Source organism: Vigna umbellata, chromosome 6, assembly GCF_029865625.1.
Source record: "Vigna umbellata cultivar VRB3 chromosome 6, Vumbellata_1.0, whole genome shotgun sequence".
In the NCBI taxonomy this organism is placed as follows: Eukaryota; Viridiplantae; Streptophyta; class Magnoliopsida; order Fabales; family Fabaceae; genus Vigna; species Vigna umbellata.
In genome coordinates, this window is record NC_142170.1 from 2,981,733 (window position 1) to 2,994,476 (window position 12,744).

The window sequence follows — 12,744 nt, forward strand, 5'->3', positions numbered from 1 at the left end:
TAATAATAATAAACAAAACATTAATAAACATATCTAAATTTTTCATTTTTCAATTTTATCAAACGTACAATTTGTTTTAAAATATAATTTGGCGTGTTTAATGAGATGTCATCGTATCTATTACAATATTTTGATTTATGATCTTACGCTTTTTTATCGGTATCACATGAATTCAGTTATTAATTATTTATAAAATTAAAGGGATAGATTAGATTTAATTAACCTTTTTATAGTAGATAGATAAATAAATTTATTTTATTAATAAATTAAACAAATAAATTGTTTTATCACCTAAAATAGAATAATCTAAATATCATTAAACCCTAAGAATAATGATGTCGTTGTTGTGATTTGTATTCATGATCCTCTTTAATAGTGTATATGCTTGTAGTTGCATTCATTATCGAAAACGAGCAACATAAATAATTTACAAATATCCTAAGGTTAATTTACACATGATCTGTATATTTTTACCATTTTAAATAAAATAAATAAGTGAGAATATAGAATGCGAAATCAAGTCCTCCATGCAAGATGATTGTGTTTACTTCTCTTCCAAACTCCGTCCTTAGAGATTATGTTCTAGAGCTAGAGTTAAAAAAATGTGTCTTTTTTTTATTTTTTATTAATTATCATATATAACTTTTGATTTAATAATAATAAATGTTTAATGTAAAATATCTAACATATTGGTATAATTTAGTGATTACATGTGAAGATTTGAATAGACTCATTCCCACGACAATATTCCTAGGTTCAGAATAAGGGCCTAGTGGAGCAATACTACAACGTTTGTTGACCAAACAGGTTAGTCAAACTGTGACCAGGTCACACAGTTTAGGACCAAAGTCTGACCATGTTTGATCTCATTCCCAAAACAAAGGCTTAAAACGAGGCTTTTCTCTTTCTTTGAACATGCTTTTAAAAACACCCTATACTTTTGGGACTACATAATTTCCTCTGACTAAACACATGAGAATGTCGTGCAAAAATATTATGCCATGTGTTAAAAAACGAGTCGACAAACACTTCCATCAACATGAGACGCGTTTACATGTTTTGTAAATGTGACTATTTTTTATATCCCATGTGCGGTGAAAGTCAACAATGGTTGTTCAACTCAGTTTGTAACAATTCTAAATAACTTCTTATATAAAAATGTCAGAAACTATATTGAAATTTTCACTAACTCTTGAAAGAAAAACGTCAAAGTATAAAAAGTCTTAAATCATTTCAAAATAATTTTACCCAAAATCGATTCTATCTTTCACTCTTTCAAAAACACATGCAAAGCAACATGATGGAAGAATCTGTTCAAAAACATTTTCGTGGCTCATAAAAAAACTGCGCTTAATCACATACTAAATCACATACTAAACACAAGACAATTTGATAAAAGCAACTTTATTTTCAGCTAATCCAAAAGCACAAGCAGCGATATATAAACGCTATGCAACCCCATACATTTCGAAATGATTAATGAAGCAGGTGGTGATATGATTACCTGAAGTTACTTCATCAAACAGAACAAAGTCTGTACAAGTTGATAGATACAAAGTTCTGGCGCCAACAATAAATGAGTTGGGCAGTATGACGTCTATATATGTGCAAGTACATATACAAAATACATAACAAAATATGAATTCTGTTCAAAAATAAATTAAGGCACTAAGCAGGAAGAGAAAGATGTTCGGTTTCATTGCTTTCTATACATCCTTCCTTCCAGGAGTCAAAGCCTCTGATTTGCATATGGGGCAGACATTTTTCACAACCAACCATTTCCTTAAGCAATCCGCATGATATTCATGCTCACATCGAAGAACTCCAATCTTCTCCTGGTTCTTGAATTCTTCCTGTGGAATAAACAGTCCAGTTAGTAAGGGTTGATTCATTAGTACATGACATATACTGATGAAATCTGTTTCTAAATGTTCATACCTGACATATTATACAAGAATCTGTTTCCTGATCATCACAAGCTTCCTCCTCCAGATTAATACCAGTAGCACTTGAGGAATAGGATTTTGTTTTCAACTGATTTGTGATTGTTTCCTCTGATAAACCGGTGCTAACATTGCCAATCCTCTCACCCAATGCAAGGAGATCCTGTCATGAGTTTCAAGTGTAAATTATTCACAAATTATCTACAACCTCTATCACACATGTCTGCATTGACAGGAAAATACAATACCAATCTTTCTATACTTACCTCATAAGACATATCCTCAATGTCCAAGCGCATATCTCTGTGATGGTCAACTAAATTTCCCACTTCATCAATTAAAGCAACATCCTGCACAAGTTGTAATTGACAAGAAAATCAATATATTTATAATGAATAAAAATAGTATTATTCTTTTTACATAAGGACAGCATTAGAGTTATAAAGAAAGTATTAAGAGATAGGAAATATTACATCAACTTGGAGGAAGCCCACAGGTGGAAGACTTCGGTGTCCAAGAGTTGTCTCAGGCACAATCCCTCTATTAGGTCGATAAATCCGGAAGCCGGCTGATGGTGCAGGGCCAACATGCCTAGGACCTAGCTCAAAACCAGGCTGCGCTGGAATAGCAACACCGCGTGAAGGATTTATTGGAACTCTAAATGATGCTGCAGTTACTGCAGGGTGAAAGTTGATATTATGACCTCTTACTCCTTGCATAGGCATTGCTGGGTGATGATAATTGTGGTGCTGTTGGTTGACAGGAAGAGGGTGAGGAAACCTGAGGCCATTTCGGCTTCCAGCTGGATCATGATATCTCTGCAAACCCATACTTGCACTATCTAATGAACCTCCATTTACAGTAGGTGCTGAAAATAGTATGGAGAGAGTCAGAAAACCTAAACTCATAACCAACACAACAACTTCAAAGAAAAATTTGAGCACTTCGTTTGGCCCTTAATTGACAACATAGGAGGCAGATCATACATCACACAAAAAACACCTATGCATTAACTCCAGTCTTAGGTGGAAACTAAGGGGATATAAAATCAAGGTTTCTTATAAATTTATTGCCTGACTGAAAAACAACATTCAAGAAGCTGCAATTAACACTTTTTCACGACAAAACAAGAAAGAAATTTGCAAATTATTCACTAACAGAACATCCAAGTAATGAACTAATGATAGTAAATCACTGAAAGAAGAACCACAAAACACATGAAGAGGAAAAAAATACCTTGTACATAAGGCATTGGAAGCGACTGATTCCAGGGTGTAGTATGGCCATCATTATTGTTACCGTTCAACTGCTGGTCCAACCACGGAGGAGCAGCTGGCTGAAAGTGCTGTCCTAAATAGTTTCCATGAATCATATGATTATGGTCATGCACCATGATAGACTCACCTGCCCTGCTCCATGCACTACCATGTGGTCCTACTTCCACAAGTGAAGGGACACGGAATGAAAATGGTGCAGCATCCATCATAGCAACACCATCAGCAGTGCGTCTTGCATTAGGAGGAGCAATTGAAGAGCTAGATGATGCATTAAAATATTGGTAATTTCCTCTCATCCCTTCAGCAATTTTCCTTTTGTAGGGACCTCTAACATCATCCATGAAACCAGAACTTCTTCCAAAATTATCTGAAGAAACCCCAGCAACTGCAAATGTACTTGAACCAGGCAACTGCTCAGAAGCTCTGTGATTTAGAGGCAGAGGGAAAACACCAGCACCAGAAGAAGGATTAATGCCAGAATAATATAAGTTGGCTGCCGCTGGCACACCCATATCAAGATTATGGGGATGCTGAATGCCATTGTATTGTGTAACACCATACATCCTAGCATTGTCATAAGCATCTGGCACAAAGTGAGAATCAACATTAGTTGTGTTCCCAGAAGCTCTCACCATTGCATGCATATTATTCGGCTGTGAGATGTTTGCGGTTCCTCTAGTAAGGATACAGGGTTCAGAATGATGATAGCCTCGTCTCTGTTGATCCATTTCTGAATCCGTTGTTTGATCCATAATGTAGAGATTTCCCTGGATGCAAATTAATCCTGATATTCCAAGCAGAGTGAATGAAACCGGTAAGAAACACATCAGAGGAACAAAAGATTAAAACCAAATCTACATGTAACAAAAGCAAATATTCAGTACAAGATAAAATGTTATCAAAGTCAAATATTTCATTTCAACATTATGGAAATTTTTTCATCATTCCAGGTTACATAATGCTTCCATTAATATAACAATACTCTCCTCTAAATGGTTATATTTTTCCTGATTTAATTTTCTTAATGAGAAAATGCTGCCAAATGAAGTAAGCAGGGGTGTCCAAAAAACACCCGTCTACATTCATATAATTACTCCAATCTCCTTCAATTACACAGAATTTGCATGCAACAAAACAAATACCCTATGCATAGCAAAGGATTTGGTATTAGGTAAGTTAGTAGCAAAGGAATTCCTTTGGAAAACATGTGAAATAATCAAGGAAACATTGAATGGACATGAAACATGCAGCTTCGTCTTCCAAGGGAGAGCAAACTGCTGTATAAACATGGCAACTCCAACCCACAAAAACACAGCAAAAGTATCCATTTCAGTGAAAAAAGAGACCGAACCCCGTAGAATTCCTTCAGGAGTGCTATAAATGACTCTGTAAAAGAATTAAAATACATGCAATTTGAAGACCTTGTAATCATTATGCGAAGTTCAAAAGTAAAGAATTTCATAACGCCTATGAATGATGAGAGCAATTATGAGCATACATAAACAAAAACAAAAATCCTCCACCCAGAAGAGAAAAAAAATTCTTTCTTTAATTAATTCAAAGAGTCACAACCAAACAAGAAAGTACTTGACCCATATCAACCTCCCAAATTCATCACCGACCAAACAACATCAAAAGAACAGATAACAATCCGTACCTTATTATCATCAAAACAAGAGCTTGCGGCTTCTAAGTTTCAGAGATCAATATAACTTATGGAACACCCCCAAAATCAACTCTGTTGAAAATTCACACAAAGATTAAGGTTTCTTTTTAATTTTTCTTTCAAAAAGGCAAATTTATAAACGGAAAATGTCAGAAACTAAAATCGGGTGAATGTGATCACAGCCCAAGAATGCAAGTTTCTTCCTTTCATCAGAGAACAAAAATGACACAATTTTAACCCTAAGTAGCAGCAAAAGGGGCAGAAAAGTTGGGTAAGAAAATTGAACAATTGATTTTAAGAGAATTGAATTACCAGAGGGAGAATTCGAGGGGGGCGAGAATGATTAGAACCGGTGATAGAAGGATCGGATAGAGGAAGGGGGGAGAGAGAAAGAGCAAGAGGGGTTAAGAGAGAGGAAGAGAATGAATATGGAGGAGGAGAGGATCGTGCCTTTCATTGGAGAGAAAATTTCATGATCCTTTTGTAATAAGAAAAAAAAGAATTAATGCTATTTTTTTTTTTTTTGCTCTTTTGTCTTTATTATAGAGCAGTTTTGTAAGGGAGAAAATCAAAATCTAATTATATTTCCATTAAACTTGTAGGTTATCAAAATAATATATATATATATATATATATTTAAAATTTTTTCATGTCATTATTTCATTATAATTCATTGTGTATAATTATTTTTATTAAATTAATTATGAATTTTTATTTGTTTGACCACATATAAAAATATTAGAAAAATTGAAAATTGTAGTTTGAATTCAATTTATACATGTTAAAGAAAAAAGTTTATTCTGTTAGTTAATTAAAAAGCATAATAAACATATTATAAAGTAATTATTATAAAATTAAATTAGCATATATAATAATTTATAATTGAATCTATTAGAAGGTGGGTTTTAAGTCTAACTCAACCCCACAAAATCGGCTCGTAAGGTGAGGTTTGCACCTCACTTATATATTATATTTTGGCCTTATCTGTAGTCGATGTGAGACTTCCAACACAACCCTTTCACGTCGAGGTATAGACATCTCTTGCGTGATAGTAGAAATTGGGTGGTCCGATAACGATCCGATAGCGGGTGGAATAGAAGAATAGAATCCCCACATAGAACTCCTTAAGATAGGCTCTAACCATGACTCTGATACCATATTAGAAGGTGGATTTTAAACCTAATTCAATTCTACAAAATTGGCTTGTAAGATGTGATTTGCACCTCACTTATATATTATATTTTGATTTTATCTCTAGTCGATATAAAACTTCCAAACAAAATCATTGTATAAAGCCTCTTAACATCTTACATAAGTTAAAGTTTTATTATATAATAACGAGTGATACGTATGATAATATAAAAAATATTTTACATAACTTATTATTATAATTTAAGTATATTTTTTACAGCACTCCATTGAAGTAATAATTTAAGGAGTGGATCAGTCTCAGTTTTTTCCCTTTGAATGGGTTTCTTCAATCAATAGACAAAAAATGATTTGACATGCAAGGCAAGTAAGAGGGATGATGACAAGTAATTAATAAAAACATTATTTAATCAAGCTTATTTTTCTTTTAAAAATAAAAGATTTATTTGTCTGTGTCAAAACTATTTTTTATATGAATACGAGACATTTTTATGGAAAATAAAAGTAATTGAATTTATGACATTATACCCACAATACATACCTCAAAAACTGAGTTTTCCTTTTTAATGTGCTTATGAAAGTAAAAGAAATAAAGAAATTTACCAATTTGTTGGTTTAATTAAAAGAAACCATATTATTTATCACATGCAAATAATGTGTAGATGATAAGGCATGTAACAATTCATCAACTAATATTTGATTTCCTAGAATTGTAATAGGTTTGTTTTTGGTAAACTATCAAAAGTCCTCACCTTTCAACCAACTTCACCATGTAAACCATAAAAAAATTCTAGTTGATGTCTAATGTAGTGTGTGTGGTTGAAAAATGACATAATTTAATTTTTTTATTACATGAATTGATACTCCTATTTGTTTGCTTATATATTTTAAAAATTCATTTTTAGATATTCTATGTAAGAAAAAATAGTCTTGGATTAGGTATTTTAGGTTCTCAATCTAATAATGTATTGCCATTAACACACACTTCGTTGATTATTATAACAAACCTTTCTTCTGGTTATTTTTCTTTTTCCATAAATAATGTTATTTTCTATAAATTTGTATTCTAAATTTTGCCACATTAACAACTTGTGTCTCCTATAAAAATAAATAAATTACTATTAAAATGGTAAAACTAAGTTAACGTGGGATAATATAAACAAAACACCGATCACAAGTGTTTTTATTGTTAGATTAAAATACATAATATTTACAAGACTGAAAAGTATAATAAAAATGCCAAAGTATATTCTTTCTTTTATCTAATTTTAATTTATTTATTTTAAACCACACGACTAAAGAAAAACGACACGACATCTCGAAGTGTGAACCCTCTCCTCCAACTACAAACAAATTATTAACATGCATGTTTCTTTTTCTTCTTAAAAATTTATTCATATCTTTGCATTCATCTTTATAGTGAATGGTGTTCATTGCGGTGGTGCATGGCTGTTGAAGACGTGGAAGAAGAATTCTTGTTTTATTCCTTTTTTATGAAATATTTGTAATATTTGTTTGAAATATTCACTATTTTTTCCCTTGTTTTTTTCTTTCAATTCTGAATTTTTTCTTACAAATGCAGTAATTTGATTCTTCACCTTAACTTCACTCATAGAATACTATGTGCGCAAATGGACTATACTATTCTCAATACCACCAACTCTTTATTATTAGTTTGTCGTTAGTGTTAATTTATCATAGATATTAATTGACACGTGTTTAATGTAAGAAAAAGTAAGATAGAATAGAATATTTTGAAATGGTGAAATTTCAGTCTGAATTTCTTACAAATACGACATAATTCACCGATCATGTCTATGTCATTTCATGCATGATCACAGCTTCATTGTAATTTTGTGTGATTAATATTAACATAAAAAAAGTATATAAAATGTTTAGATAACAAATGGAATACATGCATAGAAGCACGTGGTAGACGATGAAACGATGAAACACGTTAGAAATGATTTTTTTTATTGAGATAAATACTTTTTTTATTAGAATAGATACTGATAGTATAATATAAAATGGATGTTAACAATTAAAATTAAAATGAACTAAAAACATACACATCTTAGAAAATATAAATAGAGAATAAATAAGAAAAAGAATAATATTTATATACATAATATAACTTTAAATGAAAATAACTTTGAAAATCTTAAATGTAAAAAAATACTTTAAATTTCTATATTACCATAAAAATAACAAATAGTTAAGATTAAATTATATATTTTTCTTTTATCTTTTTACCATCTATTTACTAAAATTTGTACAAAATTGCACATACACTGCATAGAAGGCTCTTTATTTAAATTTATTATAAAATGTAAATTTGAAATAAAGTGATTATTACAATTATATATATAATTAGTAAGGAGAACCTAGTAGAAAATGGATAAGATTAAAGTAAAGTAATAATGTGTAAGGATGTTTATTAAGTTTATTAAACATGTAAACCTGGATAACCAAGTGAATAAGAATAATTTAAAACAACTTGTGACAAAAAGAAAAACTAAGAGAAAAAAGAAAAAAAAAAGATGATTTAATTTTAGATAGAGTTCTGTAATTTAAGTATTTTATTTATTTTTAATCTTATAAGATTTTATTTTTAATCTTATAAGATTTTATTTTTTTAATCTTATAGCCTTTTTTTTTCTAATATGTTATGGTTATGTAACTTAACATAACATATAGTATTTCTTATTTATTTCTTTTAAGAAAAGAGCTTTAGTTTCATCTGGATTGAATAAATGAATTGATAGTCAATCTTTATAAAGACCTTAATAATCCAAATTTGACAAATTTTGATTTTGATTTGATGATAAAAAAACAAACAATACAGTTATTGATATAGAATCATTAATATACCTTATTAATTTAATTGATTAAATTTGTTTTTCATGTTCAGATGCAAAGGTTATGGGTACGTTTCAAATAAGTTTCTTTAACCACAATATTAAATAAGGTTATCTTGTCTTTTAGTGCCCCACTTTCTTATGTTTAGTTTGCAACTCCCATAAGTAAATGTTCTAAAGTGAAACGCCTGGGAATGCTTTGACATGCATTTTGAGGTAACTGCAATCCTTAACTTTGTTCTTCAATTCATGTCTTCCATATGTTTATTGTTATAAAGAGCAGTTATGCAAAATTAAGATGTACAAGGGACATGGAGGTATATTCCTAGGACAACCTCAAAGAAATACCAATCTTCAAATCCAATTGCAACAAATATTATATATTTTTTTTTAAATTCTAGGATGAAATTTTGTGTATATGGATAATAGGATTGAAATTCAGAAATATATTTTGTTTTATTTATTGTTGATCCATCAATGAAAAACCATGTTTATGTGGGAATGCTTTTTTGCGTTAAAGTTTTCTTCTGAAGTAAAGCTGATGAACACCTCACATTCACGCAACTTACTTAACTGAGGCCAAACATTTCCTTTGTATCACAACAAAACAACAACTGATATAATTTCTGATCTCTTAGATAAGAGTTTTTAACAAACAATAACACTGTTTTAAACATTTGTTGTTCTTCTAATTGAAAGGGAGAGATCTAATGTTCCAGATAGAGAACAGTGATTCATCAACCAATACATGTTAATTCTGGATATCAAGTCAGAGTTTCATCTTAACCACTAAAATATTTCATTTATTTTATTTTTTTTTAATTATAGAAGGTTATAAGATGAATCCACATTGCTTTCTCCTGATAGATTTGACTGCAGAAAATCTATCCCAGTGTTTAATGGAGATCTTTTTTTCTATTTTTAACATTAACTTATGTTTTAATGAGCTGAACACACACTTATCACATTTTCTAATACATTAATAGCTATTTCTTTCTCACCATATTTGATGTTGAATAGAGAAATAGAAAAACGAAATTGATAAAAAAAATAAAATTAAATATTTAAGTGTTTATTAAAATATAAATTAGTGAGATTAAATGTAGAAAAGAATATGTTTTTAAAAATTATATAAATTAATTGATTTGATTGGAAATAAATTATTTAAATAATATAATATTCATTATACTCATCATCTTATACATTTGTTTTTTTCGTTTCAACTATTCATAGGTGTAAGACCCATAAAAAAAATATATATATATATATATATTTATAGTAGTAAATTTTAGTATTTTATTAGTAATAATAATTTTAATGGATAGAAAATTGTAAATTTTGGATATAAAATTATAGTAATTTTAGAAGGAGAGGTTCAAATTTTTGGTAACTTATTTAGTAAAATTTTTTAAATGGAATAGTAAAAAGTAAATAGTAAATAGTAAAAAGTAAATAGTAAAAATAAATTTTCAGCATTAAGATTCCTTAGCATGGAAGAAAGTAGTAGGTAGAAATTAGGATCAGATTTGGTGAGAAAATGATTGAAATATTATTTTTAAATAATATTAAAATAATAAATAATATTAAAATATTAATGAATAGTAAATTTTTTTTTACTATAAATAGCCATGGGAGGGAAGGGTATTTTGCACCAAGAAAAGAGGAATCAAGTGAGAGCTTGAGAAATAGAGAAGAAAGAGTTAGGGAGAAATTTTTAGTTGCAAGAAGAGTAGAGGTTCTGAAGGGTTTCGGGGAAACAAATTCGGAGCAGGAGATTAAGTCTGGAATAGAGGTAGGGGAGCTAATCCTTCTTGTTTATGATTTTTTTTATCCATGTTATGATAATGAATATGAGTTATGAGTATGTTAAAATTTTGGTAATGGTAGTTATCTATTCACTTATATAAATTTAGTTTTCATTATTATAATTTCTTATTTTCGAGTTACTGTTGTGAAAATTTTCTATTAATTGTTTTCACCGTTGGATTTAGCTAAAATTTTAGTATGTGAATCCTAAGACCTATTACTAAACTTTGACCGTTCGGATTTGAAAATAGAAGTCTGTACTTGGAAAAATAAATACTGCAAGTTTGAGTAAATTAGTCACCCTGTAGTTCTGTTACTAAGTTGTCTCGGTAAAAATATAGATTTTGACCTATTTAACCGTTAGATCAACCTCAAAATTTGATATATGATTCTTAGGACATATTAATACAATTTGACCGATCGGATTTGTAATTGAAGGTCTATGTTTAGAGAAAGAAATTTCGAAAGTGTGAAACAATCGGATGAACACTGTATTGTTGTTCTTAAGCTATCATGGTACAAATTTCATATATATTTCATCTACCGTTAGATTGAGCCCAAACTTTAGTATGTAATTCATAAGACATATTAAGTCATTTTGACCGTTCAGATTTGTAATTAAATGTCTGTGATTAGGGAAATTAGTTTCGCATTTTGAGTATAACCGAAAACCACTTAAAATTCTGCACTTGAGTTACCTCGGTAAAACCTCAATATCTATCTAGTTAACCGTTGGATCAACCTGAAATTTTAATATGTAGTTTATAACAAATAGTGAATTATTGTGACCAATCAGATTTGAAATCGGAGTTACAGATTTAGAGATATTAATTTCGTATCTTCTCAGGGATCTTAATATTGCTTAATTTCGATTTTTTTGATATCTATATTAAATTTCGGTGTTAATATTATATGCTGTTGTTTTAAATCTGTAAATAAGAAATTTGTTAAAAACTAGTTGAGGAACGCTTTGGCTAAGGAAAGATTTGGTACTTAAGTTGTCCATTGTGACGCACCTCTCTTTCCTGGAAGTCTACTCGACAAGTTTTTAACTTAAATCCTATTGAACAGATTTTGTACTGTTAAATTATTATGCAAAATATGTTGTTGGAATGAAAATGTTTGATTAATTCATGTTATTGTGGTAGATATGAAATTATGAATTATAATTGTGATTTATGCGATAATTGTATTTTATTATACTGCATTTGAATTTATGCATCTGAACATGTTATGAGTAGTATGGGGAGATTTTGTAGGGGTATAATGTGAGTTGAGGAATATTAGTATGGTATGAGTCTTGTGGAGAGATTAAGTAAATGTTATGGTATTTGTGTATATGTTGATGTTGAGGGTCCCGTAGTTGGAGGTTATCCTGATACTCTAATAATCATCTATTCTCAAGTAGAGAGGGATGAATTATGTGGTGAGAGGAGCAGGAGGTCCTGGTCTATGTGCCGGTTTTGGACATAGTGAGGGGATTAACCTTGTGAATGGTATGAAGTATTTTGAAAGTGTATTTGTATATAAAAAAAAAAAGAGAGAAAGAAAAAAAAAAAGAAGAAGTAGAAGTCATTACAAGTGCATAACCTCCCGTGACCGCTCATCAACTTATCATCCGGATGAGTGTCTATTGGGTATTGTGGTGTCTATTGGGTATTGTGAGACGAGTGTCTAATAGGAATTGTGGTATGAGAGTGTCGAACATAATTATTATATGATGTTTATATCAAGGTAATTATATATGTTTTATAAATGATTTGTTGCATGTTAGCTCACCCTACTTGTTTGTGTTTGTTTTGTTTGGGTATGTGCGATGATCGTATAATTCGTTATACGGGAGCAGATGAAGGAATGTCGTCTGAAACAATACCAAGGAAGAAAGAGATCGAAGAATAAGTTAGAAGAATTCAAGTTATATTTAGGAGTTTATAGTTGAAATCTGAGTTTAAAATATATCAACGGTGAATTTATAAGTGTGAGATTACGGGATATTACCGTAAATGTAATGTTACAATATATAAATTATGAATTATCCAGTGTGA

General features: G+C 30.1%; 1 protein-coding gene and 1 long non-coding RNA gene across 3 annotated transcripts; one reads left to right on the forward strand and one right to left on the reverse strand.

Moving 5' to 3' along the window:
* Positions 1–1,492: 1,492 nt before the first annotated feature.
* LOC124828780 (RING/U-box superfamily protein) lies at positions 1,493–5,356 on the reverse strand. Of its 2 annotated transcripts, XM_047302155.2 has the most exons (7): positions 5,199–5,356; positions 4,878–4,958; positions 3,180–4,004; positions 2,417–2,811; positions 2,210–2,293; positions 1,939–2,106; positions 1,493–1,853 (listed from the first exon to the last, which is right to left on the reverse strand). In XM_047302155.2, exons 3-7 carry the CDS (start codon positions 3,970–3,972, stop codon positions 1,707–1,709), a joined length of 1,587 nt encoding a protein of 528 aa, XP_047158111.1. In that variant the 5' UTR covers positions 3,973–4,004; positions 4,878–4,958; positions 5,199–5,356; the 3' UTR covers positions 1,493–1,706. The 2 variants fall into 2 exon arrangements, with proteins under 2 accessions (XP_047158111.1, XP_047158112.1); XM_047302156.2 differs by lacking the exon at positions 4,878–4,958 and having other exon boundaries at positions 5,199–5,354.
* Positions 5,357–10,223: 4,867 nt separating this feature from the next.
* LOC148196584 (uncharacterized) lies at positions 10,224–12,744 on the forward strand. The gene is made up of 2 exons (XR_015780181.1): positions 10,224–10,685; positions 12,546–12,744. It is a non-coding gene; the product is annotated as an uncharacterized LOC148196584 (long non-coding RNA).